Source organism: Miniopterus natalensis, chromosome 12 (genome assembly GCF_054644295.1).
Source record: "Miniopterus natalensis isolate mMinNat1 chromosome 12, mMinNat1.hap1, whole genome shotgun sequence".
Lineage (NCBI taxonomy): Eukaryota > Metazoa > Chordata > Mammalia > Chiroptera > Miniopteridae > Miniopterus > Miniopterus natalensis.
In genome coordinates this window covers 72086826-72111887 of record NC_142092.1, presented here as the reverse complement: position 1 = coordinate 72111887, position 25062 = coordinate 72086826, and the positions used below count along the sequence as shown (strand labels likewise).

General features: G+C 53.7%; 1 protein-coding gene across 4 annotated transcripts in view; it reads left to right on the top strand.

Moving 5' to 3' along the window:
- The window catches only part of FUBP3 (far upstream element binding protein 3), a 48042-nt gene extending 39244 nt beyond the window's left edge, over window positions 1-8798 (top strand). For 3 of the 4 annotated variants that reach the window (XM_087823015.1, XM_087823016.1, XM_087823019.1), the window contains 4 exons: window positions 493-653; window positions 1425-1498; window positions 1806-1886; window positions 2095-3383. In XM_087823015.1, the coding sequence (XP_087679141.1) occupies window positions 493-653; window positions 1425-1498; window positions 1806-1886; window positions 2095-2587 (809 nt within the window). In that variant the 3' untranslated portion in view covers window positions 2588-3383. Of the gene's footprint in view, window positions 1-492; window positions 654-1424; window positions 1499-1805; window positions 1887-2094; window positions 3384-5247; window positions 5320-6384; window positions 6513-7501 lie in introns of those variants that run through there. The other variant, XM_087823017.1, reaches the window with a different exon arrangement.
- Window positions 8799-25062: the final 16264 nt, after the last annotated feature.

The window sequence follows — 25062 nt, the reverse complement described above, 5'->3', positions numbered from 1 at the left end:
GACCTGTCCCCCCGACCCTCCCCATGGAGGAGGCAGGGACTTGAGAAGTGACAGGGTGGGATATTACAGGCCCGAGTGGGCTCCAGGCATTGTTGGGGCCTGTGGCTGTCTGTTTGACCTGCGGAGGGAGGGAGAGCAGCAGTGCGGTGGCCACGCCAGGCTGAAGGCCCCCATTGTGCCATAGAGGAGCCATCAGGTCACTCGCGGCTCTTGTGCTGAGAAGGATGGGGAGTACCTTTTCCAGGCTGGGGTGGGAGCTGGGACACCGAGATGGAGACCAGCAGGGGCCACATGGTGTCTGTGGTGTCAGCCTGGCTCAGAGAAAAGAACCAGCTTCTCATCCTAAGTCTGGCTTTGCAGGTGAGAGCCCTGAAGTAAATAGAAGGCAGTGAGGAAATGCCCTCCCTTGTCTCCTGGAGCAGAGTATTGCCCAACGTGCGGGTTTGCCACCGTTGCCACTAACCCTTCTGTCTCATGTCCTCCTGCCTGCAGGGGGTGAGAACATCAAAAGCATAAACCAGCAGTCAGGAGCACATGTGGAGCTGCAGCGGAACCCCCCTCCCAACACCGACCCCAACCTGCGAATATTCACCATCAGGGGGATTCCTCAGCAGATCGAGGTGGCCAGACATCTCATAGATGAGAAAGTTGGCGTACGTACAAGGTCCTTTCCCCACCTGGCTTACTAATAGCTGGATTTTCTGGTGGGCGTCCAAGGTACCTGTTTCCCCAGAGCCTTGTACCTCCTGTACCTCCTTACTCCTTGCATCATGTGCGGGCACCTCCCCTCACTTTGCTGAGGGGAAGGTTGGGGTCCAGGGGTACCAGGGCCAGGCCCAGGCGTGACGAAGGAAGCCTTCTGGCAGAACTCACCAAGGCCACCAGCTCAGGCCCTACAGCCGTGTCCCCTGCAGGCTTAGATGAGCAGCTGGGGCAGCAGCCTTCCCCCAGCACTGCCCCGGGACCCCCACTGGTGTAGCCCTGGCAGCCAGCCCTGCAGGCAGCTTTCATTGACTCTGGCTTTAGTTTCAGGCACCTCAAAGCAGATAAAGAAAGGGAGTGTTGATGGAGGACAGATTGGCCACTGCTCACCTCAAAGGGGACGTAGAATGGCAGAAAGAGCCATGGGCCAGCCTAAATTGACGGCAGAGTCAAGCAGGTTGGTCCCTACCCCCAGGGTGACATGCCAGGGCAAGTGTGGTGGTGCCAGTATTGGCTGTGTGGTGGTATTGGTCACTCAAGGGGCAGAAGGCGTTTCTGCAAGTCAAGTCTGCTGTGGGGAAGGAAGGCTAGTGTGAGTGCCATAGGGGTGTCTTTCCTTCACTTGACTGTCTCCCCAAAAGCTGTGGTCTGCCTTGGGGAGCCTGGGCAGAGGGCAGAGATGCATCCGACAGGCAGTGAGAGTTCCCTCTGCGCCCTGACAGGGTACCAGTCTTGGAGCACCTGGAGCCTTTGGACAGAGCCCCTTCAGCCAGCCACCGGCCACACCTCATCAAAAGTGAGTCTTTCACGTCGACCCTGACTGGATGAGGTCCTCCCTCCCAGCCACTTCTAGGGAGGGCCAGCCAAAGCCTGGAGTTCTGGGCGTGGGCAGGACTCCTCTGTACCTCTCACCATGGCCCCTCTGGCTTGTCGTAGCTCACTGACCAGTGTGGGGGTGAGAGCCTTCCCAGGAGCAGAGGGTCTTCTGGTTGCTGCCAGCGTCCCTGAGGGCTACTCCCCATCCTGGGGCTGAGGGGAGATTTTGCAAAAGTCTTTCCATTGCTGGGTCCTCAGCCCTTTGACTTGATTTTTCACTCTGTCAGCACCTTTCCTCCAAGGAGCTCAGGGTGCTTCCCCAACATTGCTGCTAAAGTGAATGGAAACCCCCACAGCGCCCCCGTGAGGTAGGTGACCTGCTCTTATTCTGTCCCTGGGGTTCTCAGTCAGGACTAGGGCCGTGGTCACCTGGCCACTGCTAGGGGAACCATTGTGCTTGCCTGGGGTGGAAGGGGTGAGCAATGAAGACAGACAATGGGATAGGTGGGAGGTGGCCCAGGAGCGGAGGGGATGTGTGACCTACAGGAGAGTAAGTGATACTTTCATTGTCCGCAGTGGTCCTCCGGCCTTTCTGACCCAGGGCTGGGGCAGCACCTACCAAGCGTGGCAGCAGCCCACACAGCAAGTCCCAAGTAAGTTTCTCCAAGGAGGTGGACTGTGCTACCCCTCCCCCGCGGGCAGGCGCGAGGGGGTGATGGGCTTGAAATGCTCTCCTTCCAGCTCTGCCAACAGGCCCAGGGTGTCCCTTCCCAGGGATCCAGGGAGCCTTCTGGCCCATCGGGAGGTTTCTGTGCAGGTGGCACTGGCCTCCAGGTGTGTGGGCACAGAGTGGGCTGCCTCTCTCCTCCTGGCCCACCTTCTCAGACCTTTCTCACCTGCTCTGTCCTCAGAGCTGTGGGTCAGAAAGGCCTTTGGACATTGCAGGCTGTGGTTTGCTGAGTCCCTCGGTTTCTCTTGCCTACAACTCTGCCCCTCAACCTGCACTCTCCTGAGCAGTTTCCTGCTTGCTGGGTGCCCTTCCCACTCTTCTCCTTCGGCCACAAGGTGACCATCTCCCTCTCTTCCCAGCACCGTCTTAGAAAGGGACTCTTTGTGTCTCCTGAACTTTTCAGAAAGCATATATTAGAGAATTAGCTCTGCTGAGTGGCATCACTGAGAAAGCTGATTGCAAAAAGAGGAAGTTCTGTGGGAATCAAACCCATTCCCACTCTCCAGCCCCAGTTGCTTTAGGAGTCCTTGAGCCCTTTAGAGTCCTCATTGCTGGTGGAGCCCATCTTGGAAGCCTGTGAAACCAAAACAGAAACCTGACCTTGGGTCTCTCCAACCCTCCAAGGGCCTGTGATCTGTCTGGGAGGTGGTCTTCAGTGTGTCTGCACAGTACTCACTGCATGCCAGGCTGCAGGGCCAGCGTCACAACTCTGTGCACGGGGACCACCTGGGGTTTGGGCTGCCACCTCTTTGCCCTTCAGCAGAGCAAAGTGCTGCCCTAGGACCCTGGTCAAGGTCACAGTTAGGTGAAACCTGCAGGGTCTGGAGACCAATGCTTTGCAGCCTCGGGCACATCCTCCCTTTGGGCTCTGGTCTGTTGTCTGAAATAAAGGGTTTGGATTTGATTTTTAAAGTAACAGCAAGCTCTGACCGTGTGAATGGCGAGCTCTGACAGTGCATGGATGGGAGCTCTGACAGTGCATGGACGGGAGCTCTGACAGTGCATGGACGGGAGCTCTGACAGTGCATGGACGGGAGCTCTGACAGTGCATGGACGGAAGCTCGGACAGTGCATGGACGGGAACTCTGACAGTGCATGGACGGGAGCTCGGACTGTGCATGGACGGGAGCTCTGACAGTGCATGGACGGGAACTCTGACAGTGCATGGACGGGAGCTCTGACAGTGCATGGACGGCGAGCTCTGACTGCGTGAATGGCGAGCTCAGATACTGCATGGACGGGAGCTCTGACTGCGTGAATGGCGAGCTCGGACACTGCTTGGATGGGAGCTCTGACAGTGCATAGATGTGGTTTTCCTTCCCTTCTGTAATATTTTCTTATGAAGTGTGTTAAACAGTATTTTAAAGAGCTTCACTGTGGACACCGGCACTCCACCCGAACCTACCATTCCCGTTTCACTAGGCTCACTTCATTCCAGAGCCTGTCCTGTTTTGTTTCCTCCTGTTCTGACAATTGGAGGGCAACCCCAAATGTGAGGTGACCTGGGCTGGGTTCACATTTGTCCCGTGGTCCAACACAGGACCTCGACTTGGGCAGTGTCTTTACACTGAAATGCCAGGGAGCATGTCCTCCTGCCTGAGGGACACTGACCCTGGAGGCTGTGGCTCTGCAGAGGCCGGCCTGCTGCTTGCCCACAGCCAGCCCACCAGGAGTTGGGAGGTGCCCGTGGTGAGGAAGAAGACACGGCAACGCCTGCTTTCTCGCCTCTTCTCACCAGCCTGCGTCTTGTGTTGAGCTTTGTTGGTTTACTCAGAGGACTTGGGAATTGAGAATTGGTTTTGGGCATTGAAAGAGAAGCCCTGCTTGCCCACACTGTCCACGACTGAGGGAAGTGTTTGCTGCCTACATTCCCCACGCCCAGCCTTCCCCAAAACCAGGTCCTTCTGCTCCAAGCATCCTGGTCTGAGCTCCTTCCTGCCCTGGGGGGGGGGGGGGGGGGGCACTTCTCTCCTCTTTACCCTCCTACGTGTCTCTGTCCCTGGCCCACACCCAGACTGCCCACGTCCCCACACCCCAGTCCTCAGTGTGTCCACTAGTGGAAGACTTTGCTGAGAATGTGTCTACTGGTGGGGGGTCCTTAGTGCGCTTCAGACTGGGTCTCACTGAGCAGAGACAGTGGAGGGGCCTCAGCAGGCGGGGACACAGCCAGCCTGGCCTTGGCAGAAAACAAGGTCCCGACTTGTCGCTGCGTTGTCTCTTGATGTATGGATGACTCTCCAACCAGCTGAGGCACCCGTCCAGGGCTCTCCCAGTTGTCTTTTAACACTCTTTATGTACCTGGGCAGGCGGAGGCTGCTCTGTTCCTACCCCATCTTTACTGCACATGCCGCATGGAGAAGGGGCTGGTTAGTGTAGGAAAGCAGAGGGCAGGAGCAAGCCCACATGTCCCTCCCCTGCTCCTGCCCCAAAGGCAAAGGGCTGGCTTGTGTTGGGTGTGTGGACCTTGTCTCTGTCACCACTTTGAGCTCAGGCTCTGGACAGGTCCTCAAGTGTTGGCTACAGCTCAACCTGTGCAGAGGGAAAGCTGTCAGTCTCTGCACAGAAGGCCCAGTTCAGGGAAAGTGTGCTTGGCGCTATTTGGACTCTGTGTCCCATTCGAAGGCCCTTCCAGGCAGCTTAGATGACAGTCAGTGTGCCCTTGGCTCTGCACACCCAGCTCCAGTCCCTGTTTAAAGGGGTGGAGGCTGTTCCGATGGTTGCCCTTAAGGGGCAGCAGTCTGTACAGCCCTTGCCTCGCAGGGTCTTAGTTGCACGCACACCCCGGCCTGGGCAGAGACCCTCTTGGGTGTTGCCATATCTCCACAGCCGCTTGCTGCCACTTTCTTCCCAGGCCTCAGGGCTTGGAGCAGGCTCCAGGTGGGCATGGCCCAGGGTGAGCAAGCGAGTGCCCAGCAGGGCCTGCAGCCACCGGGCTGGCGCTGGGGCTGGGGAAGGGGAAGCGGAAGCCCGGAAACTGACTGCTTTTGTTCTTTGCACAGGCCAGCAGAGCCAGCCACAGAGCAGCCAGCCCGACTACAGCAAGGCCTGGGAAGACTATTACAGAAAGCAGAGTGAGTCACTGGCAGTCCCACAATCAGGTCCCCAGCCACAGAGCCCCTGCATTGGCCAGCAGCCCTCCTTGTCCACGGCTCCTTGTCACCTTTCTCTTTCACCTTCCCGTCTGCCCTTCTGTGTGTGTGTCAGAAGAGGTGTGGTGCAGCCATTGCCTGCCTCCACTTCCTCCCCTGTCTGGACTCCAAAGGGTGTGACACCTCCTTGGAGGACCAGGGACTGCTGTCCTGGTGCACTTTAGAACTGTGTGGCCAGGACGCAGGCCAGCCGCTTCTCGTTCCCTGCTGTCTTACACTACCTGGCGCTTCCTGGCCATTTCCGAGCGGGTGAAGAGAAGAGCAGCGGGGGACTCGGGGAAGGGAGCCTACGCTTGGAGAGGGCGGTGAACTGTTTAAGAAAATGAACCAGTCTTCTGTAAAAGGGCAAGGAACACTGACAACGTCAACCAAACCCCGGCGAGTCATTCCAGATGTGGACTAAGTCCTCGGTGTATGTTGCAGAGCTGCTGCACTGGGGGAGGAGGTCTCTCAGGTGGCTTGAGTCTGGTTGGAAGAGCTCAGGTCAGAGGCCATCAAAGAAACAGTCACCTTGTCACTGCATCAGGGGGCAGGGAAGTCATCCTCACCTGGAGCACCTGCTAGAGGTCCAGGTGCCTGGTCTTCCCCAGATCTCCCAAACCCAGGCTCCCAGACACACTCAGGCCTGTGTTTCCAGTCCGCCATGGGACTGGCTACCCTGTGCAGCGCACGCACCCACGCCAGGCACCCTCTTCCCTCTTTTCTTGCTGGGAGCTGCTGGTCACGGGGACCAGTGCAGACCAGTGCAGAGAATTGGACTCTGAAAAGAGTCCTGAAAGTTGCAGGGGTGGAGCGGGGGGCTCCGAGCTGCAGCAAAAGGCTAATTGGGTTTTTTGCAGCCAGCACTCAGGTCCCGCCTCACTGATGAGAGCGATGGGCACTTGTTCCGATGCCTGCGTCTTTGGGAAGGGATTTCTCCGAGCATCATCCATGTCCCCTCAGTCCTTCCCTGCCCCCAGTAAGCCTGTTTGTCGCTTTGTCTGTCAGGTCACGCTGCCAGCGCTGCTCCTCAAGCCAGCTCCCCACCGGACTACACCATGGCCTGGGCGGAGTACTACCGACAGCAGGTCGCTTTCTACGGGCAGACGTTAGGGCAAGCGCAGGCCCACAGCCAGGTGTGTAGCCAGTGCCAGCCCTGCTGAGGCTTCCTAGACCATCCCTAACCTCCAGCCCTTCCTCCCGGGTTTCTGGGTGTACCTGCGCCTGGGGCACGAGCCCCAGTTCTGGAGGGCCCAGCCCCTGGCCTCTCCTTGCCCCGAGAGAACAAGTTTGTGCCAAGTGGGAGAAGAATTGGTTGGGCAGCCCCTCCAAGAAAGTGCCCGATCTTCCCTCAAATCCAAGCTCCAGGCTGCAGTGCTGAGTGGCACTTAGTTTCTCCCTCTGGGCCTCAGTTTCCCCAACTGTAAGTGAGAGTGCCAAGCTTAGGTGACTGGGCGAGCTTCCCACTGTGGGTAGGGACTGTGGAGCTCACACCCCACTATTGCTCTTGAAGAGGGTGGTGTGGCCAGGCTGTCACTCTCACCCTCAGTCAGCAGTGAGAGGCAGGAGCAGGGCCAGCCCATACCCTCAGAAGGCTGGGCAAGGCAGAGCGCCAGATCTTCATCCTGCACAGAAACCTGGAGGGCTCTGTCCAGGCAGAGGCCAAAAACGGATTTCTTATTAACGTAAGGAAGAAGGCCAAATGCTCCCACAGGGCGTATTTTAGGTGACCTGGGGCAGGTCGGATCCCCAGGGACAGCATGTCCAATACCCGAAGCCCTGGACCAAAGCTCATTGGCCACCTCACTGCCAAGTTGGCCTTTTATGCCTGGGCACAGTAGAAATAGGTGTCCAGGCTGGTGGGTGACCGAGAAGTATCGAGAGGTCACTCACCTCTCTCCTTCCCAGTATCCCCTCCTGAAAGTGGTGCCTAGGACCTGTTCAGGAGAGGTTTTTTCCTGGCCAGAGCCCCTCATGGGGAGGCCGGGGGATGTGCTGAGACACTGGCTGGCTTGTGTGTGCTGGCGCCTGCCGCAGAGCCAGAAGGGAAAGGGTGACCTGTCGCCTCCCACCGAGCCCTTGAGAGTTTGCTGCCATACGCTGACTTCTCCCCTTCCTTCCACAGGAGCAGTAGGATGGCGACCTGTCCACCCCAAAATCATTGTGAGCAAAAACCTGTTTGTAACAGAGGTTTTTAGATTTGCAAACCTTTTGATGAAGAACCTTTGTGTTGTTCTGTGAAACACTATATTTAGATTAACAGAATTTTTCTAAAAATCGGGAAATTAGTTACTAAAAATTGCTGATAATTTTTTTTTTGTTATTTCAAATGTGGAAGCTCTGGGATTCTTTTTGGAGCAATATCTGCAAATTCGGGCACCAGAATGTGCCTCATAGCAGTGACATTTCAACTGGTGTGTTTTTGTTTTGTTTTGTTTTTTGCGTGTCTTTTTATTTACAGTTGTTTCTGTTGCAACAGAAAGTGGCTTGGAAGTCTTAGGTGGTATGTAACAAATTATTTTAAAAATTTTTTAAACAGTATTTAAATGTTCTTAAATGTGTCAATTCATTAAATGTTTTACTTCTAATTTCTTGTATCTTGGCTGTCTGGTTTTATTGCATTTTTTTAAAAAACTGAACTATTATGTATTGTAATTAATTATGTGAATTCTGAATTGAGACAGAGAATTGTATTGCTGTCCCGTCGGGGATCGGGAGGGGCATTTTGTAGGATTTGTATAATTTCTAGAGTTCTAAAGGGTAATATAAAATTGTGTTCATGTGTCTCGTATACGTTTTTTTCATGTCTCATTACCAGTTGCAATTGTGTATCTAAGACCTCCAAGCTTGTTTTAAAAACAAAACAAAAAACCTTTCTCTATCCTCTCAGAAATATAAATACTGTTATTTTTAATATTAAAAAGAAATTCGATATAACTTTTAACACTGTGGAACATTAAAAGGCATAAAAATGTAGTAACTATTTTTAATTCCGAGGCGTTCTTTGCTTTTTTCTTTTAAATATTTTTAATATTTGTCAAATTAACTAGATGAATAAATAAATCTAGTATTAACCACAATATGAATTAAATAATTTTGATTTAATGAAAGGGATGCTATGATTTTCAGTGTTTACTGTAGCGTTTCTTGTACAGATAACATGTATTTTTAAAGGAAAGAAAAACGGAATTAAAGCTATTTTTTCTTGCATTTTTAATTGACCTGGGGGACATTCCGTTTGAAATGTACTGAAGTTACAGTTTCTGGTTTTTTCTCCTTATAATGCTTGAAATGTCTAACTATTAAAAAAGGCAATTGGAGAATGTTATGCATGTTGTTTTAAAAAAAATTTTTATTTGACTGACAATTCATTTTACACTCTATATAATAAAACTTCCACAAGACACCTTGTGGGTGAAATATTTTGAGTCTGCTTCCATTCGCTTGTCCCTCCCTCCGCCCCCGCCCACTGACCCTGCCCCCGAAATCCAAAGCGAGGGTTCTCGGCAGGTCACCTTGCTCTGTGTTAGCCCAACTTGGTGCACAGCCCAGGTTTCTAGCCCCTTCGTTAAGCTAATTTTATTATAATGGTTTCGTATAATTTGACAGTTTGACTTGAGAGATCAGCTGTGGTCAGCCCCTCCCTTTCTTACCTGTCACATCTAAGCATCTCTTGACTCGGGTGTGACTCGAAGTCAATAGCCGCTTCCTGGGGCAGAGGCGCCATCATCTAAGTGGAGCTGGAAGATTCATGGAAGGAGCGGTGAAAGAGGCTGCGATCAGGTCAGCGCTTTCCCGTAACTGAGTCAGCACGGCTCCCCTCACCCCTCCACAGCCTGCGCTTCCCGCCGCCTGAGAAATTAGGGCTGCTGGGCTCGGGCAGCACACATGCTAAACCGAGCAGCTCCCGCTCAGGGATGACACAGCTGTATTTAAAAAATAAAACGAAAAGAAATTAGGACTGCACTGGTCTTGGCCTGGTGCGCAGACTGCCGCCTTCCAGGGCGGCTTGGTACGAGCTTCTCTGGCTGCGGCTGCCTGTGGCCCGCTCCCTCCCCGCCCCGCCGCCTGTGGCTGTGTCCTGGGTGGCATTTGCTCCCGACCCTTGCCTGCTGTGGGGCACTGGGTTTCCGGGAGAGCTGGAAAGTGCCAGCAAAGATGCTCATATTGTTTTGTTGATTTCAATAAGGAAACAGAAAGGGGGGTGTCCTTACCCAGGGGTTTAAATTCTGAAGGGCCCTGTGGTGTCAGGACATGTTACGACAGTGGGCCCTGGACTAGGGTGTCAAGGAGTAAAGATGAGCCTCCAGCTCCTTTTCCCTCCTCCCTCCCTCCCTGGTCGTGGAAGCGATTGGCCTTGGACCCAGCTCCCCACTTGCATGTCGGCCACGCCCTGCCTCTGCTGCTGGCCCCCTGCGCAGCACCCCTTCCTTTAGAAGCGTTTGCTGGCTTCTCGGGGCTCCTGCTGCTCGTGCTTGTGTGTTTCCAGGCCTGGTCCCTTACCCCAAGCTGGGGAGGCGAGCATCTGTAGCTCCTTTAGGCCAAAAAGGGGTGTGGAGCAACCCATCTGCAGCCTGTCTGAGGCCCGTGAGAGCCGGAAGACAAGGAGATAGGGCATCTTTAACTACACCTCTAGAGAATCGAGTTGGACGTTGAGAAATTGAATAGTAAAAGCCACTTGAAGAGGGAGGGGTGAGCAAGAGGAGGGCATAAACGCTGATGATGGGGATGGGAATTGGGGAGGGCATTACAGACAAGACTTCCTTCTAATTCATCTTCCAAGCTCTGTGCCAAAACAGCATTTGGCATGGTTCACAGGGAGCGACTGTGTGATAATGAACCCTAAGGTGTCCCTTAATTGAAGACTGAGCATTGCGGTTTGTGCCAAGAGTCATAAATGGTGCAGGCTTGTGGGAGGGTGCATTTTCTTAAATGTATCGGTAAGTACAGATTAGCACTTGTCCCCAGTGAAATGCCCATACTATAAATTATGGAAATCTCTCTCTGATGCAACCTTTTATTGAGGGGGGAGGGGGGTGTAATACAGCAGGAGGCAGGGGGGAAAGTTTGCAAGCCTATGAAATTTGGCCTCTCATTAACATGGCGCCCACGGAGGACGGTTTTCATCAGCAGTCTGCTGTCCTGGAAGCTAAAGTGCTTGAAATGTACCAAGTTCAGCGATTGTGTTCCATTAGGGAAGCTGCATGGTCATCACTGAAAGGACAGTCTGTGTGTTTGGGGCGGCAGCGGCGGGGCGGGTGCCCAGCCTGTCTTCGGAGTTCTTGCCCCACCTCCCACTCTGCGCCACACATGCTCACTTGGTCTCTGCCAGCTGCCCAAGTTCACTATTCAAGGACCCAGCTGGGCTGTTTCCAACCCACCCAAGAGTTTGGGCTGGGGGTGGGGAATTCTCCAGCCAGCGTGCCTCCGTCAGTACCCATGACCCACCCTGAGGTAGGAGGCACTGTCTTTCCAGTGTCCCCCTCAAGTGGTGACTGTCCATGATGTCCTATAGCCCCCACAGTAGGGTTGGCTGGGGCACAGATGGCACATTGCAGGGCCTGGTCCACGAGGGTGTTGGGACACCACAGACTCGGCTTCTAGCTGGCTTCAACGAGTGGTGCAGATTCCCGAGCCCCACTTCTGGTCCGCTAGGGCCCAGCTGGGGTTTTTTAAGATGGGCTAATGCAAATGGTCCTGACAGACTCTCAGAGATTAATGGCCAGAAAGTGGCCTGACACTCAATTCCGCAGGGGGTGCGGGCCCTGGGTCTGTGTCTTGTGTGGGGTGGAAAGGGAAGTGAAAATGAGCCGTGAAGACAATGGGAATCCTCGCTGGCCATAGTCCTCAGGGCCTCTTAGGAGCATCTAGGGAGTTCTGGCCCTTTGCAGGCATCTCCTTTGGGGGGGTCTCCACACCTTGGGGGGTAGACGGGACTGGTCTTACCATCTTACAAACGAGGGTTCAGGGTCAGGGGCTAAGTGTGTAGGAGCCAGTTCTGTGCCAAGTTCTATGTAGCACTTCGTCCAGGGGCTTCCGTCAAGAACATAACAGCTGCCCACAAGGAGCTCGTGGTCAAGCATGGGACCCTGCAGTCACCACCAAGTGAAGTAGTTGACAGGATGGAGAAATGGCCCTAAAATTTAGTGTCATGCACCAACCACGGGCCAGGCCCTGTAAGTGTGTTGCGGTCAATCATGTTTTTTATGGAGAAACTATTTATACAATGGAATATTATAGCACAGGGAAAATAAATGGACTACCATCGCATGCTACAATGTGGATGAGTCACACAAAGTGTGGAGCTGAAGAAGCCAGAGTACATACTGTATGACTCCATTTTTATAAGGGACAGTGACAGAGGACAGGAGAGCAGTTACCTTGGACACACGTGCAGTGGTTGGGAAAGAGCAGGAGGGAGGCTTCTGGGCACTAGTAAGATACTGCAGCTTGGTCTGAGGGGAGTTACACGATTGATTTGAGAAAATTCACTGGTCTATACTTGTAGGATGTGTGCACTTTTCCATATATGTGTTATGAATATACTTCAATGTAAAGTTTAGTTTTAAAAATTGAGGATCTAGTCTGGTCAGTGTGGCTCAGTGGTTGGGTGTGGACCCATGAACCAAGAGGTCACTGGTTTGATTCCTGGTCGGGCACATGCCTGGGGTTCAGGCTTGATCCCCAGTAGGGGCACGCGCAGGAGGCAGCCAATTGACGATGTTTCTCCCTCATTGATGTTGTTCCTTTTTTAAAAAAAAAAAAAGTCTTTGTTGATTTCAGAAACAGGAAGAGAGATAGAAACATAGATGATGAGGGTCATTGATCAGCTGCCTCCCGCATGCCCCTCCCCACTGGGGATGGAGCCCACACGGGCATGTGCCCCAACCAGGAATTGAGCTGCGATGTCCTTCCTGTGATCTCCTGGGTTGTAGGTTGATGCGCAACCGCTGAGCAGCGCTGGTAGGGCTTTCATTAATGTTTCGCTCTCTCTATCCCTCTCCCTTCCTCCCTCTGAAAATTAATAAAAGCATTTAAAAAAAATTTTAATTGATGATCTATATAGTTTTCTCTTAAAAATGTGATCCACGGGTCTGACACTCAATCATGCGAGGTGCTTGTTAAAAGATGCAGGTTCCTAGACTCCACCCTGAACCTACTGAACCCAGCTGCCTGGGAGAGGGGCACAGGACTCTACATTTAAGCAAGCTCCCTGGGTAATTCTTATGTAGGCCGAGGTTTGAAAGCCATGCTTGTGAAAAATATTTAACAGCAGGAAGACAGCAGTTAAGAGTGGACTCTGGAGTCAAAATGCCTGGGTTCAAATCCAGCCTCTGCCATTTAATAGGGTCCCTGCAACCCGCACGGGTGCGGGGGGGCCGAGGCTGCGCGGGAGCAGCTCAGCCGCTGGACGGCCGAGGGGAGCAGACGCCTCTCAAGGGCGGCTCGTTCCTCGGGGCCGTGGGAACCCCCAGGCTCCCCGGGAATCCCCCACATTGGAACCGGCCCACGGGCAGCTTCTGGAAGCAAACACGCCTCCGGGTACGTGAGGTCAGCACTGGCACTGAGGGCGACGAAGCCGACCCGGGCACCAGCGTCGCTGAGCAAGAGCCAACTCGGCTCGCATCTGCTTAGGCAACCCTGCCTCGTGTTTCCTTTTTCCGGCCTCTTCTCCTCTCCTCGGAGGATGAACGAGCCCCCCACCCCCACCCCCACCCCGGGTGTTCGCGGCGCTCAAATCGCACCTGGTCCTGTCGGGCTCCAACCTGAGGACCGCAGCCGGCCCGCAACGTCCAGCCTCTTCCTTAGTTCCTCCGGTTTTCAGGCGCAAACCTGGGGCTCGGCCGAGGCCTAAGGCCCCCTCGCCACACCCAGGCCTGCACAAGCGCCTCCCGGGGCCCCTGACAACACACTCCCCCGCGTTACAGAGCTGAAGCATCCGTTTGCAGATGTCCAACGGACCGCAGGTGAGGACGCGACACAACACAAAGGCCAGAGGGCTCCTCAACAGCGCCGCAAACGGGGGTGAGCGCGGCGCCCCGCTGGGGACCCGGCATCTAGCCGAGCGGAACTCCGGCTTCCGGTGTGATGTATTGGGGGGGGCACTTCCGCCCAAATCTGTCTCCTTAGAGGGCCCTGAGCGCAACTCATCTCCTTAGGCGCCCAAAGGCCTGCCACATGCATGTGAAGCCTGTTCATGGCTCACACCCATTTTATTTCGCCGTTTTCATCCGCGGGGAAGCACCGGCAGGGAGGGCAGCCGCGTGCCTCCAGCTGTTTCCGCCACGTGGGCCACCGGAACCGGAAATGCGCCTGCCCCAGTCACGTGCTCGGCCGCCATATTGGCTCTGGAGGCGGCTGGGATCGTGGGTCGGGGGGAAGGTGTGTGGCGCGGGCGCTGCTTCTCTGGGCTGAGTTGGTGTCCGGGGGGAAGGGCCCACGGTCGTGAGGGCAGGTGGGGGAGACGGCGGCGTCCACGAGGGAAGGCGGCGCCCAGGCCCCGAGCAGGATGGCGGGGCTGCGAGCGGGGGGACAGAGGGTGGAGAGGGGGTGTCTCCTGAGGGGAGGGCCTCCCGGGGCCCCAGGGGATCCTTAGCTCCCATATTGGCCAGCCCGCCCACTCACTGAAACATACGTGTAGCGCTAAGATCAGTACTGGCGACACTGCTGTGGGCATTCAAGGCAAGACGTTGAGTTGCCCGAGGCTCCTGTTCCTCCCTGAGGCTCCTGTTCCTCCCTGAGGCCCATGTCCTCCCCCCCCCCCCCCGCCCAGGCGCATGTCCCCACCTGAGGCCCGTGTTCCTCCCTGAGGTGCATGTTTCCCCCCAGGTGCGTGTTCCCACCCGAGGTGCGTGTCCTCGCTCATGTTCCCACCCGAGGCCCATGCGCCCCCCCCAGTCGAGACAACTCTACCTTCTTTTTTCAGCTCTCACACGGGAAGCCAATGTCCTCGCAGAGCCACGCTTTCTGTTGGTACTTTTGCTGTTTACACAGCGCCCCACACACAGTGCCCCCCGGGGTCCCTAAGTGCCAGGACGCTGAGACGGGCCTTGCAGGGAAAATACAGTGTCAGGTAAGCTTTGTTTGGACACGAGCTGTCAAGCCCGTTGGCCGTGAGTTCAATGTTAGTGAATTGACAACATCCATTAAATAAGTTGTCTTTAAGTAGAAGCACAGGGGAAGCCAGGTTATGTACTGATAGAAGTCCAGATACCTTCTATTCATGGGGGTGCTCTCAGCTGCAACTCTGTTTAAGAAAAGGTTGACAATAAAGCTTGGGTGGTGACAGAACTGGGGTAATGATTTTGTTTCTCGGATTGATGTCATCCCCCTAGGTCACCTGAGCATATAGGTGGACAGGTCCTTTCCCATCCCGGACTTTTCTTGAGTCAAGGGGGTATAACAGTCACCTGGGGAGTCCAGAGGCTGCCTGTTTTTTCCCTACTTGGGCGGCTGGCTTCCTCTGTGACAGGTCACATCTCTTCATGTCAGCTTCCCCTCCTTGAGAATTGGACCACAGCAGTGGTTTCCAAATTGTGTTACGCTGGGGTCAAGGGTTCCACAGTTGTTGGATTCAAATTCCAATAAAATACGGTAAATGTTTTTAAACATTTTAATTATAATTTTTTTTTTAATCCTCACCCAAAGTTATTTTTTCCATTGATTTTTAGCGAGAGAGAGAGAAAGGGAGAGAGGAAGGGGGGGAGAAAGAGAGAAACATCGATGTCGATTGGTTACCTCCTACATGTGTCCTGGTGGGAACTGGGGATCACACCTGTAACCCAGGTATGTGCCCTTAACCAGGAGTCAGACCCTCAACCCTTTGGTGAGCAGGCCTGTGCTCTAACCACTGAGCAACACAGGCCATGGGTAATTATAATTTTCAATCTGCTTGTCTTTGTGCGAATACAACACTATCTTAATTACTGTACCTTTGCAGTAAGTCTTTCAGCTTTTTTGTTCTTCAGGATTGCCTTGGCTTATCTCAGCCCTTTGCATTTCCATCTAAATTTTAGAATCAGTTTATCAATTCCCTACACCCAACAAAAATGTTTTTAATCTGAGGTTTTTATTAGGATTACGTGGAATCTATTGATCAATCTGGGAATAATCGACGACCCGCCAGTATTGAGTCTTCTAATCCATGAATGTGGTATATCCTTTCTTTTGTTTAGTTTTTTTTATTTCTCTCTATAATTTTAGTAGTTTTCAATACAGAGATTGCACAGCTTTCCATTTATTCATGGGTTATTGCTGTCTTGCTGTTAATTGAAAATGGCATATTTAAATTTTTCTTTTTCTTTTTTTGTTGTTGCTGGTTGTAGAAACATAATTTATTTTTATATAGTAACCAGATTCTAATGATCTTACTTAAATTCCTTTTTAGCTGTAATAGCTTATAGAATCATATGGATTTCCTATATTAAGAATCATATCAGTCATGAATAATGATGATGCCATTTTTTCTTCCTAATCCTTATGCCCTTTGTTTCTTTGTCTTGCACTGGCCAAGACCACCAGTACACTGTTGACTGAAAGTAGTGAGAGTGGGCATCTGGTCTAATCTATCATCTCAGAGGGAACACTTTCAATAATTCACCATTAAGTATGTTTCTTGTACATACCTTTTATCAGATAAGAGAGTTTCTTTCTGTTTCTAGTTTGCCACAAGTTTTATCATGAATGGGTGTAGAAGTTTTCAAATACTTTTTCTGCATCTACAGAGATCATTGCACGAATTACCCCCTTTTTTTATTTTAATATAGTGATTACAGTGATTGATTTTCAAATATTAAACCAGCCTTGCATTCCTAGAATAAACTCACTTGGTTGTAATGTATTACCTATCTTTTTTATATATCATTGGATTGATTTGCTATTTTTGTTTAGAATTTTTGCATGTATATTCATGAGAATAGTTGGTCTGTAATCTATACCATAATATAACCCATTGAAGACTTGCAACATGTCGACTTGTGTTACTGGCTTCACTCGTCGCTGTTCATATATAACATCAGTGTTCACATTCCTGATGAGGAATGTTCTAACTCTTGACTGGTATTTGAATTCAGGCCTGCTTGCAGGCATCTGCTCCAGTCAAATTGTACCAAAAAGTTCATTACTCTGTTCATTACTGAATTTCCTGCTTAGTTAGATGCCATTGTGCAGTTAACACCCACAATAATATGGCTGGAGCATCAGCTGTGGCCAAGGCACTGTGCTCCATGCTGGGGAGGATGGGGCAAAGCCACTTCTTGGCTCATAGAGCTTGCCTTCCAAAAGAAGGGCTTGCTTATGCTTGAGAGTGGTTACTTAATTCAACTTTGAAATGAAAAGCTCCTTCTACCTGTTTGCTTTGAATCTTTGGAATTATTTTTTTCTTTTAAAGTATATAACAAGATAAGCAGTTCAAATACTGTGGTCATTTACAGCTGCTGAATTGGGATCATACCCATACTGTGCAACTGATTTAGAAATAACTTGGATACTGAGGCTCATGTGAAACTGTCACTCCCAAAGCCCTTGTTTTGAATCTATCATCAGCCTCACTGCTGCCACTGATTGGCTATCTAGCAAGTAGACACTATCAATGTGAACTTATAAATCTGTTGCTATTTACTTTTCAGTGTATTTTTATTGATTTCAGAGAGAGGAAGGGAGAGAGAGAGAGAAAGAAACATCAATGATGAGAGTCACTGATGGGCTGCCTCCTGCATGCCCCCCATTGGGAATTGAGCCTGCAATCCAGGCATGTGCCCTGACCGGGAATCGAACTGCAAAGTCCTGTATCATAGATCTATGCTCAACCACTGAGCCATGCCAGCTGGGCTCTGTTGCTATTTAAATGCCACCTGTATCTGTTTCCTTTTATTTTCTGCAGTTTGAATATAGTATGCGTAGATGTGGTACTTTGTGTGTGTTTGTTTTTTATTGTTGTTTGTCTTGTTCTGGGGGCTTTTAAAAATTAGTATTATTTATCCTGCTTGGTGTTCTCTGAGATTCCTGGATCTGTGTTTGCTGCCTGTCATTAATTTTTGAAAGTTCTTGGCCATTAGTACTTCAAATAGTTCTTCTGCCCTGTCTCTGTTTCTTCTCCTTCTGGGATTCCAATTACATGTGTGTCACATGTTTGACACTGTCCCACAGTTATGGGTTACCCTGTTGTTTCTTTCATCCTTTTTTCTCCTTGCACTTCGGTTTGGGGCATTTCCATTGACATATCCTCAGGCTCATTGATTCTTTCCTCAGCTATGTCCGGTCTATTGATCAGCCCATCAAAGGCATTCTTCATTTCCATTACAGTTTTTGATTTCTAGCATTTCCCTGGATTCTTTCTTAGTGTTTCCACCTCTCTGCTTACATTACCCATGTTCTTGCATGCTTCCCATTTTTTCAATTAGAGCCCTTAACATATTAATCATGGTTACTTTAAAGTCCCTGTCTGAAAATTCCAACATTGATGTCATATCTGAGTCTATTTCTGATCACTGCTTTGTTGCTTCAGAATTTTTTTTTTGTCTTTTAGCATACCTTGTAATTTTGGTTGAAATGGGAATGTGTTGTATCAGGAACTGTGCTAAATGATTTGCCTAGAAGTTAGGCTGTGTGTAATGCTCACTGTAGCTTTAAGTGCCAGAGACTTCAAAGTCTCTTTGGGTGGGTCTCCGCTCTTGACTTTGGGCTCCCCTGAGCACTTCTCAGACCGAGTCTGAGTCCTGCAGCTCCCAGCTGTGATCTAATGTTAGCATACTGGAGCCCTGCTGCTGTGGTGGTAAGGTACGGCAGATGGACAGCATGGTGGGCCAGTGGATCTTACCCCACACATGAAAGCTGTGGGGATAGGAGGACCTTCCAGCCAGCTGGAGAACCAGGATGGGAGGCTTCCCTCCTTGAAATCCCACAGAGAATTCTGTGACTCCAGCTGACATTCTGCAGTACAGCCTGGGTGTGGTGGACATGCCTGGCTTACTCAGGAAATAGTGTCTTGAAGATAGAGACCAGATGGGCCCTCCTTGGCTTCTCCTCAGTGCTCAGACAAGGCTGGCACACCACAAGCTCTCAGAAGATGCCACCTGAACAGATTCACCTTCACCTGATGTTCCCTGGGACCAGAAGCATTCAGGGCTGGGCTGGAGGTTTCAGGGCACTACTTACCTTTGCTCCATGCCCCCAAGCTCCAGGTCTAGCCTGGCACACTGTGGGTTTGCATTCAGTATTTGCGTAATTAAAATAAACATGTGATGATCTGAGAGCCTGGGGTGTCCCAAAAGCTCCAGAATAAATGCAACTTGTTGCTTGTTGGACATTTGGAGCAGCAAAAATTTCCCCTTCATTGTAACTACAGCTAATTTAAGTGGTTTGTCCATGAGCTTGTCTTCCCTGATTGTCTAAAGTTTGCTTCTGGACAGAGGAGGGGAGAAGTAGGCATAGGTAAAGGTAGGAGGAGGTAAATGAGTCTAAAAAGTCTTTATTGAGCCCAGTTTAACACACATTATCTGACACATCTACAGAATTGGGCTTGTGTAGGGGCACATGGGTATGACAATACAGTGTCTGAGGGTTTTCTTCTCTGGCTGTAGAGAGTCAAGGAAGGGGTGAAGAGGAAGTGCACAGGTGTAGAGGGCTTTCATTACTCTCACTGGGCCGCAGTTTCCTCTGTTATAAAATAGGGTGGATGTTGGAACATATCTTGCAGACTTGCTATGAATTGTCAGTAGTCTACATATGCATGTGCATGACCCAGCGCTTGGCATGGGAGCAAAAAGGGGCTCTCAGCAGGAGCCATCACCACTGAATCCTTGGTGCTATTGGCGGTTTTGGAACTAGGACTGCAATGATGATAAAGGTGCCAGAGGGTTTGCAGTGTGGATGGCATATAGGCTGGAGGCAGGGAGGCCCAGGCAGTCTGAGGCCCTGGCTGAGGCAAATGGGAGGGAAAGAAAGGCCTTGAGTGGGCCCAGCCTTCTGCATTGGGGCCTTCTGGCTCTTACTTTCAGGTCTGAGGACATGTTGTCCCACTTACTTGTGTCGACTCAGGTGGGGGCATTTGTAGCTGGGCCTCAGCATCTCTTTTTGCACCTTTACTGGGCCCCAGGGTTTGGAGGATCTGAGCTCCCCTAGCCTACTAGCTCTGCCAGGTTGATAGCAACAGGAGGTCCCCAGATGCCACTTAGCTGGGACACAGGCTTCCTTGTGGCACCCAGAGAAGGTAGGCAAGTCCAGAGGCCTCGCTGTCCTTCACAGCCTGTTCGTGCCCTCATGCCTCTATCCGTCCCATTGTTCGTTCGCTGGCTGAGCACCCACTGTGCGCCAGGCCCCAGTGCTGGCCTTGGAGACAAGGAAAATTAGCGCAAGGTCCCTGCCCTTGAGAAGCTCCCGGACCAATCACCATGCTGCTGAGATGGGTCAGAAGGGACCACAGATTTCATTTCTGCACACCTCATGCCTAATTTCTCCACAGCAAATGAAAGCTGCTTCCCTACCCATTGGAACAGCCTCTTGGAGTTGGCAGGCAGTGCACAGGCCCACCTAAGTCATAGGTCCATTAGCCTTAGCAACCCCAACCAGGGGCTGTCCTGGACAGTGGGTAAGGCCTTTTCCTGGAGTCAGGTTGCCTGGGTTTGAGTCTCAGCTATGCTCTTTGCTCACTGTGTTGTTACCGTGGAATGTCAATGAAACTTTCCCTTTCTCCTTCCTTCCTCGATTGTGATGATAGGGCCGCAGCAGCCATTTTGTGAGCATGAGAACAGAGAGAACCTCAGGCCTCTCATCCTTGAGCTGCTGAGCCAATGGCCACAGACACATACCTACCTCTGTAGTCTTTTATGTGAGAAAATAAACCCCTTTTAAAACAGCCCTTGAGGCCTGGTTCACTGTTGCTTGGGGCCAGGATTGCTCCTGAATGAGACACTTAACTTTTCTTCTTCTGAGAAATGGGAAAAATTATAGCAGCTACCTCAGTGTGTTGAGTGAGGAGAGATTGAGAAAATCCTTGTGAAGTACCTAAAAGTACTGGTATTTAGTGAATGCCTTGCAAATGTTAATTTTATTATTATTATTACTAGGGTTTTTTCCTTCCAATCACTCTTTTGTAAGACATGCACCACACTCTTTAGCATACTGGTCAACTTCCTCAGCATATGGTTTTCCTTTTCAGTATCCCTTTGTAGGCAGTATTTGGTACCCACCTTTGTTCATACTTTCATATTTCACAAATTTCCAAGCATGGCCATGTGTTAATTTTTAAATGAAATGACTTGCTGGTATTTTCATATATCGAGTATGTTCACTATCCTATGAGTTTTTCATGCATTATGTATTTTTCCCTCATGACAGCTCTCCCAGTGGAGGTTCTACAGTTATCCCTGTTTTGCAGATGAGGAAATTGAGGCTCAGAGAGGGGGACGTAGGTGCCTTGGCTTCCAGCAGTACTTACTGGAGCCAGGACTGGACTTACATCTTCAGGTCTCTTGGGCCTGGAGTGTCTCCTGATGGGCTCAGGGGACCTGTACATGTGGAGCTGAGTGTCTTTGGAGAGGGGGCAATAATAGGAATGACAGCCCCGGGTATCCCTTCAGTGTGAGCTTACTCACCGGGCATATCAGGCCTTGCAAGACAGGCAGAGTGATTGTTTCCACTTCACAGTGAAGTTGAAGCCACTTGGACAAGAGTCCTCAGAGGCTGGCCTAGGAGAGGCTGTTGCCACCTCTGGCCCCACGGGGATGCACCCCTGCACTTCTGGAAACTGGTCCGAGAGGGCAAGGACTGGGTCTGCCCTGGTCACCCTGGTGCCCCCAAGGCCTTGTACAGGGCCTGGAACACAGTAGGTGCTCAATAAGGATCTGTTGAACAAAGGAGCAGCCAGAGCCTCCAGGATTCCCTGAGAAGCAGGTGATGGTGTAGGTGGCAGCAGGTCGTGGTGGGGAGCAGCAGAATTAGGGCATCACTCCCCGTGGCAGCCCCCTCTGCTCTGGGGAGGTGAGCAGGTGGAAGAATGCCAGGTACCAGCTGGGAGGCAGGAAGTCGGAAAGTCCAGGCAGTGGGGATGGGGGGGGGGGGGAGACCAGGCAGGCTGAGTGTGAGGTGGGAAGGGCCTCAGGAGGGAGAAGCGGGTGTGAGTGGTCGGAAAGCTTCCCTCGGGCTGCTCCTAGACTGGCAGGAGGGGGCGGGGAGGGGCGCGCCCCCCACTCCCCCCACTCCTTCCCTCTTCATCCTTCCTGCTTTCTCCGGCCCCCCACCTGTGTCTGAAGCACCCCCACTCCCTCTCCCTGCCTCTTGGCCAGCTCTCTCGGAATCCATCTGATTTCTTCATCTCCCGGAGGCTTGTGTCTCCATCTCAGACGACGATTTTCATCTGGATCCTTCCATCGCGGCCTCTCTGCCTCAGTCTCCCTCTCTTTCCGCCCCCTCTGCCTCCAGAAGCGTGCGCCCGTCTCCCGGATGCCGAGCTTTCCAGCGTCTCTCCCCTCTGTCCCGCCGCATTGATCTGCCGCGACTTTGGCGCTGGCCTCGGAACCCGGGGCCCCGGGCGGGGGCGGGGGGGGGGGTGGATTCCGGGAGGCGCCTCGGCTCCCACAGAGGCTCGTGTGCCAGTCCCCTGCGGGCCACGGAGCAGGCCCTGTGCCGAAAGCGCCCGACGTGGGCACCCCAGGGCGCGCCTTTGTCTCTGCGGGCCCGCAGGCCAATTAGCTTGAGGGAGGGCGCTGTCTCCACGCGCCGTGTTGCCGTGGCCTCTCCGCCCGCAGACCGCGGCCGCCCCGAGTCCTGTCCGTTGAAGCCCGTTGGCGGCCCCCGCCCGCCCCCACCCAGCGCCGCAGCCGTGGAGCCTTTGTGCGCGCCGGCTGTGGACGCCCTGGAGCCCAGAACCGGCCCGGGAGCGGGGAAGTGGGGACCCACGAGAGGAAGACATCCCCCAAGGCCAGGGCGGGAATGGGGGCCAGGAAGATGTGAGACCCTGGCAGCAAGAGAGAGAAATGGGAGTGGGGAGCCAGGAGGGTGTGAGGACGCCTGAGGGGGGCCGGAGTGCAATCGAGGAGGAGACGGTGCGGGCAGGGCAGGGGGGCGAGGAGGAGGAGATGCCGAGGTGTGGGCGCGACGGGGCGAGCGGGCGGAGTGGGGAAGCGGCGAGGGAAGGCTGGAGCCCCGCACGCGGCAGAGAGTGGGGGCGCCTGGAGGGAGCGGGGAGAGCCGGGGAAGGGGTGGAGAAGCCCCAGAAGCAGCCGAATCACAGGGCGCAGGGGCCCCATTCCTGCCACAAGGTTGGGGCGCAGGGGGCCGGGGCGCATCCGCATCCACCGCCTTTTCCTCCTCGGGCTCATCCCGGCCGATCGATACCTGCGCGGAGCCGCCCCCGCCGCTAATATCTTTTTAATGAGTTCGCGGGGCTTAGAGCGAGCGCGATCTGCCCTCCAGGGTGGATTTTCCCCCAGCAGATGTTTGGTGAGGAGGCGGCTAGTGGGGGCCCCCGGGAGGGACACAAATCTCTCCCTCCGAGGGCAAGGGCAGAAGACTTTCTTCTAAAGTTCAAAAGAAAGACCGGCTTTCACTCGGCCCCCAAAAATGTATTTCCCAGCGGACAATGGGCTCCTTTCTGCGCCTCCGAGGGCCAGCGGGGCGGGAGGAGCGGGGACCGTGCGCCTGGGCCCCGCCCGGCCGCCTCGCGCCCTCCCCACCGGGGAGCCGGGAGCCGGCCTTTCTCCCGAGCGCGGTCCCGCTGGGACACTGGCGGGAACGAAAGCGCCCTGCGGGGCCGGCCGCGGGCCCGGGGACCCCTCCCTCTGGGCGCCGGGCCTCCGGGCGCGGCCCCTGCTTGAAGGGCGGCACCGCTGCCTCGAGGGAGGTGGGACGCTTTCTGGATTTAGGCCGCGGCCCTCGTCTCGGAGCTGCGGCCCGCGCCGTGCAACAAGTAGGCGTCACTCGGCGCGGTGTCCGCGGGCCCCGAGTTCCTGTTACCGGCCGAGGCCCGGCCCGCCCAGCCCGGTGCCGCCCTGCTCCCCGCCCCGTGTCCCCCAGTCCTAGGGTCCGTCGGCCTGCCTCAGCCTCCCTCTCCACTCCGTGGGCTCGGCGAGAGGGGGAGACGGGCCACGAGGATGACCTCCGAAGAGCCGCGGCCGATTGATTCGTTCTGCCGGAGAATGGGGGCCCGGGCGGCGGCAGGGCGGCGGCGATAAAGATGTTCTCTCCGCGAGGGGGTGGGGACGCGGGGCGGGTAGCGGGCCATTCACTCCTGGCCCGGCCCCTCGGGAAGCCCCGCGGAAGAAAGGGGGCCGGGGCCTATTCAAGCCCTACGAGCGGCCCACAAAGGACAGATATACTGGGGGCCTCTCTATTAACGTCCATGAATATTAAAGAGATGGCGGAGCGGCGGCCCGGGCGTGAGGGGGGGGGGGGGCAGCGCCGGCGCTCAGGCCCTGCCGGGGCCAGCGCAGGGGCTTCAGTACCCGCGCGCCGCGCCTTGGCCCCGTGGAAAAATATACCGTTCATCCGCGGAGAAACCCCTGAAGGTGCAGTTTTCTCCCTCGCAGTGTCAGCGAGGGGAGATGAAAACGCAGGGTTCTTGGCTCCCCAATTTCAGTGGGCCCTGAGACTTGGGCTCTTCCTATGGGACCCCCTTCTCCTGGAGCCCGATCCAGGTGGGGCTATGGCCAGACCAGAAGCATGAAATTTGACCTTACGGTGGAGACTCGTGGGGCCAGCGGGCGCACGAGTTGGGAGGCTGTTCTGGGCTCCGAAAACACCCCACCCCCAGCACCGCTGGACTTGGGGAAAGGAATAGGGCTCCCTGGCGGTCATACCCCTCGGTCCTTTCACCTTCTGACCCCTAGCTAGGGTCAGGACCCAAATGTTGCTCGCCAGAGGGCTTTTCTTAGTGAGGTGTGGTGCAGAATTGGCAAAATCCTCAGGGCTTTCAGAGGGAAGTCAACTGACCCGAAGACACACAAGGAGAAAGAAACCTCAGTTCACAAAGTACAACCCAAACAATTGCACAGAAGGGACACGGTAGCCCAGAGGAGAAGGGCCAGCCCAAGAGCGCACAGAAGCCCTCATCCGCCTTGGTCTCCCAGAGGCCTTGAGGTTGGCGGCCGGGCTTGAGAACTGAGCTCGTGGCCCCTGGCCGAGCTCCCCGATGTAGTCTCCTCTTCTCCGGGGCGCATTTCCTCCTCACCAAGTCTTCGTAGAAGCAGGGTCCCCAGCGTCGGTGTGGCTCCTGTGCGGGGACCCTGCCTGCCCCTGGGCTCAGGCCAGAGCCAGTGTGACAGCTGGAGGCTTCTGGAAGGGACCCTAATCCGCGGGCTGCGCGCTCTCCTCCGCTGCGCTGCCCTCTGCTGGCCTAGGCCCGAAGGTCATGCCTTCTGCCCGCTGCAACCTCTCCAGGGTTCAGCCAGGAGGCCGCCCGGGACCCTGGGTCTGAAAAGCCGGGGGTTGCCCAAGTCCTTAATCTGCTACCGGGTGGGGACCCTGGGATGTTGGAGATCACTGGCCAGAACCCAGCATGCAGAGGCCAGGAATCCAGGGCTGCCAGGTGTGAGGCTGTTTAGCAAAGGCCGGACCTCCTTGGTGGAAGGGGATCTTTGCCAAGGGTCCTGAGGCCGACTCCTGGTAGAAAGGCTAGGAGCCTCTCCACCCAAGTTTCCACCCTGTGGAGGCCTGGAGAGTCGGCTTCCTCGAGCTAACGCGGTTCTGTTA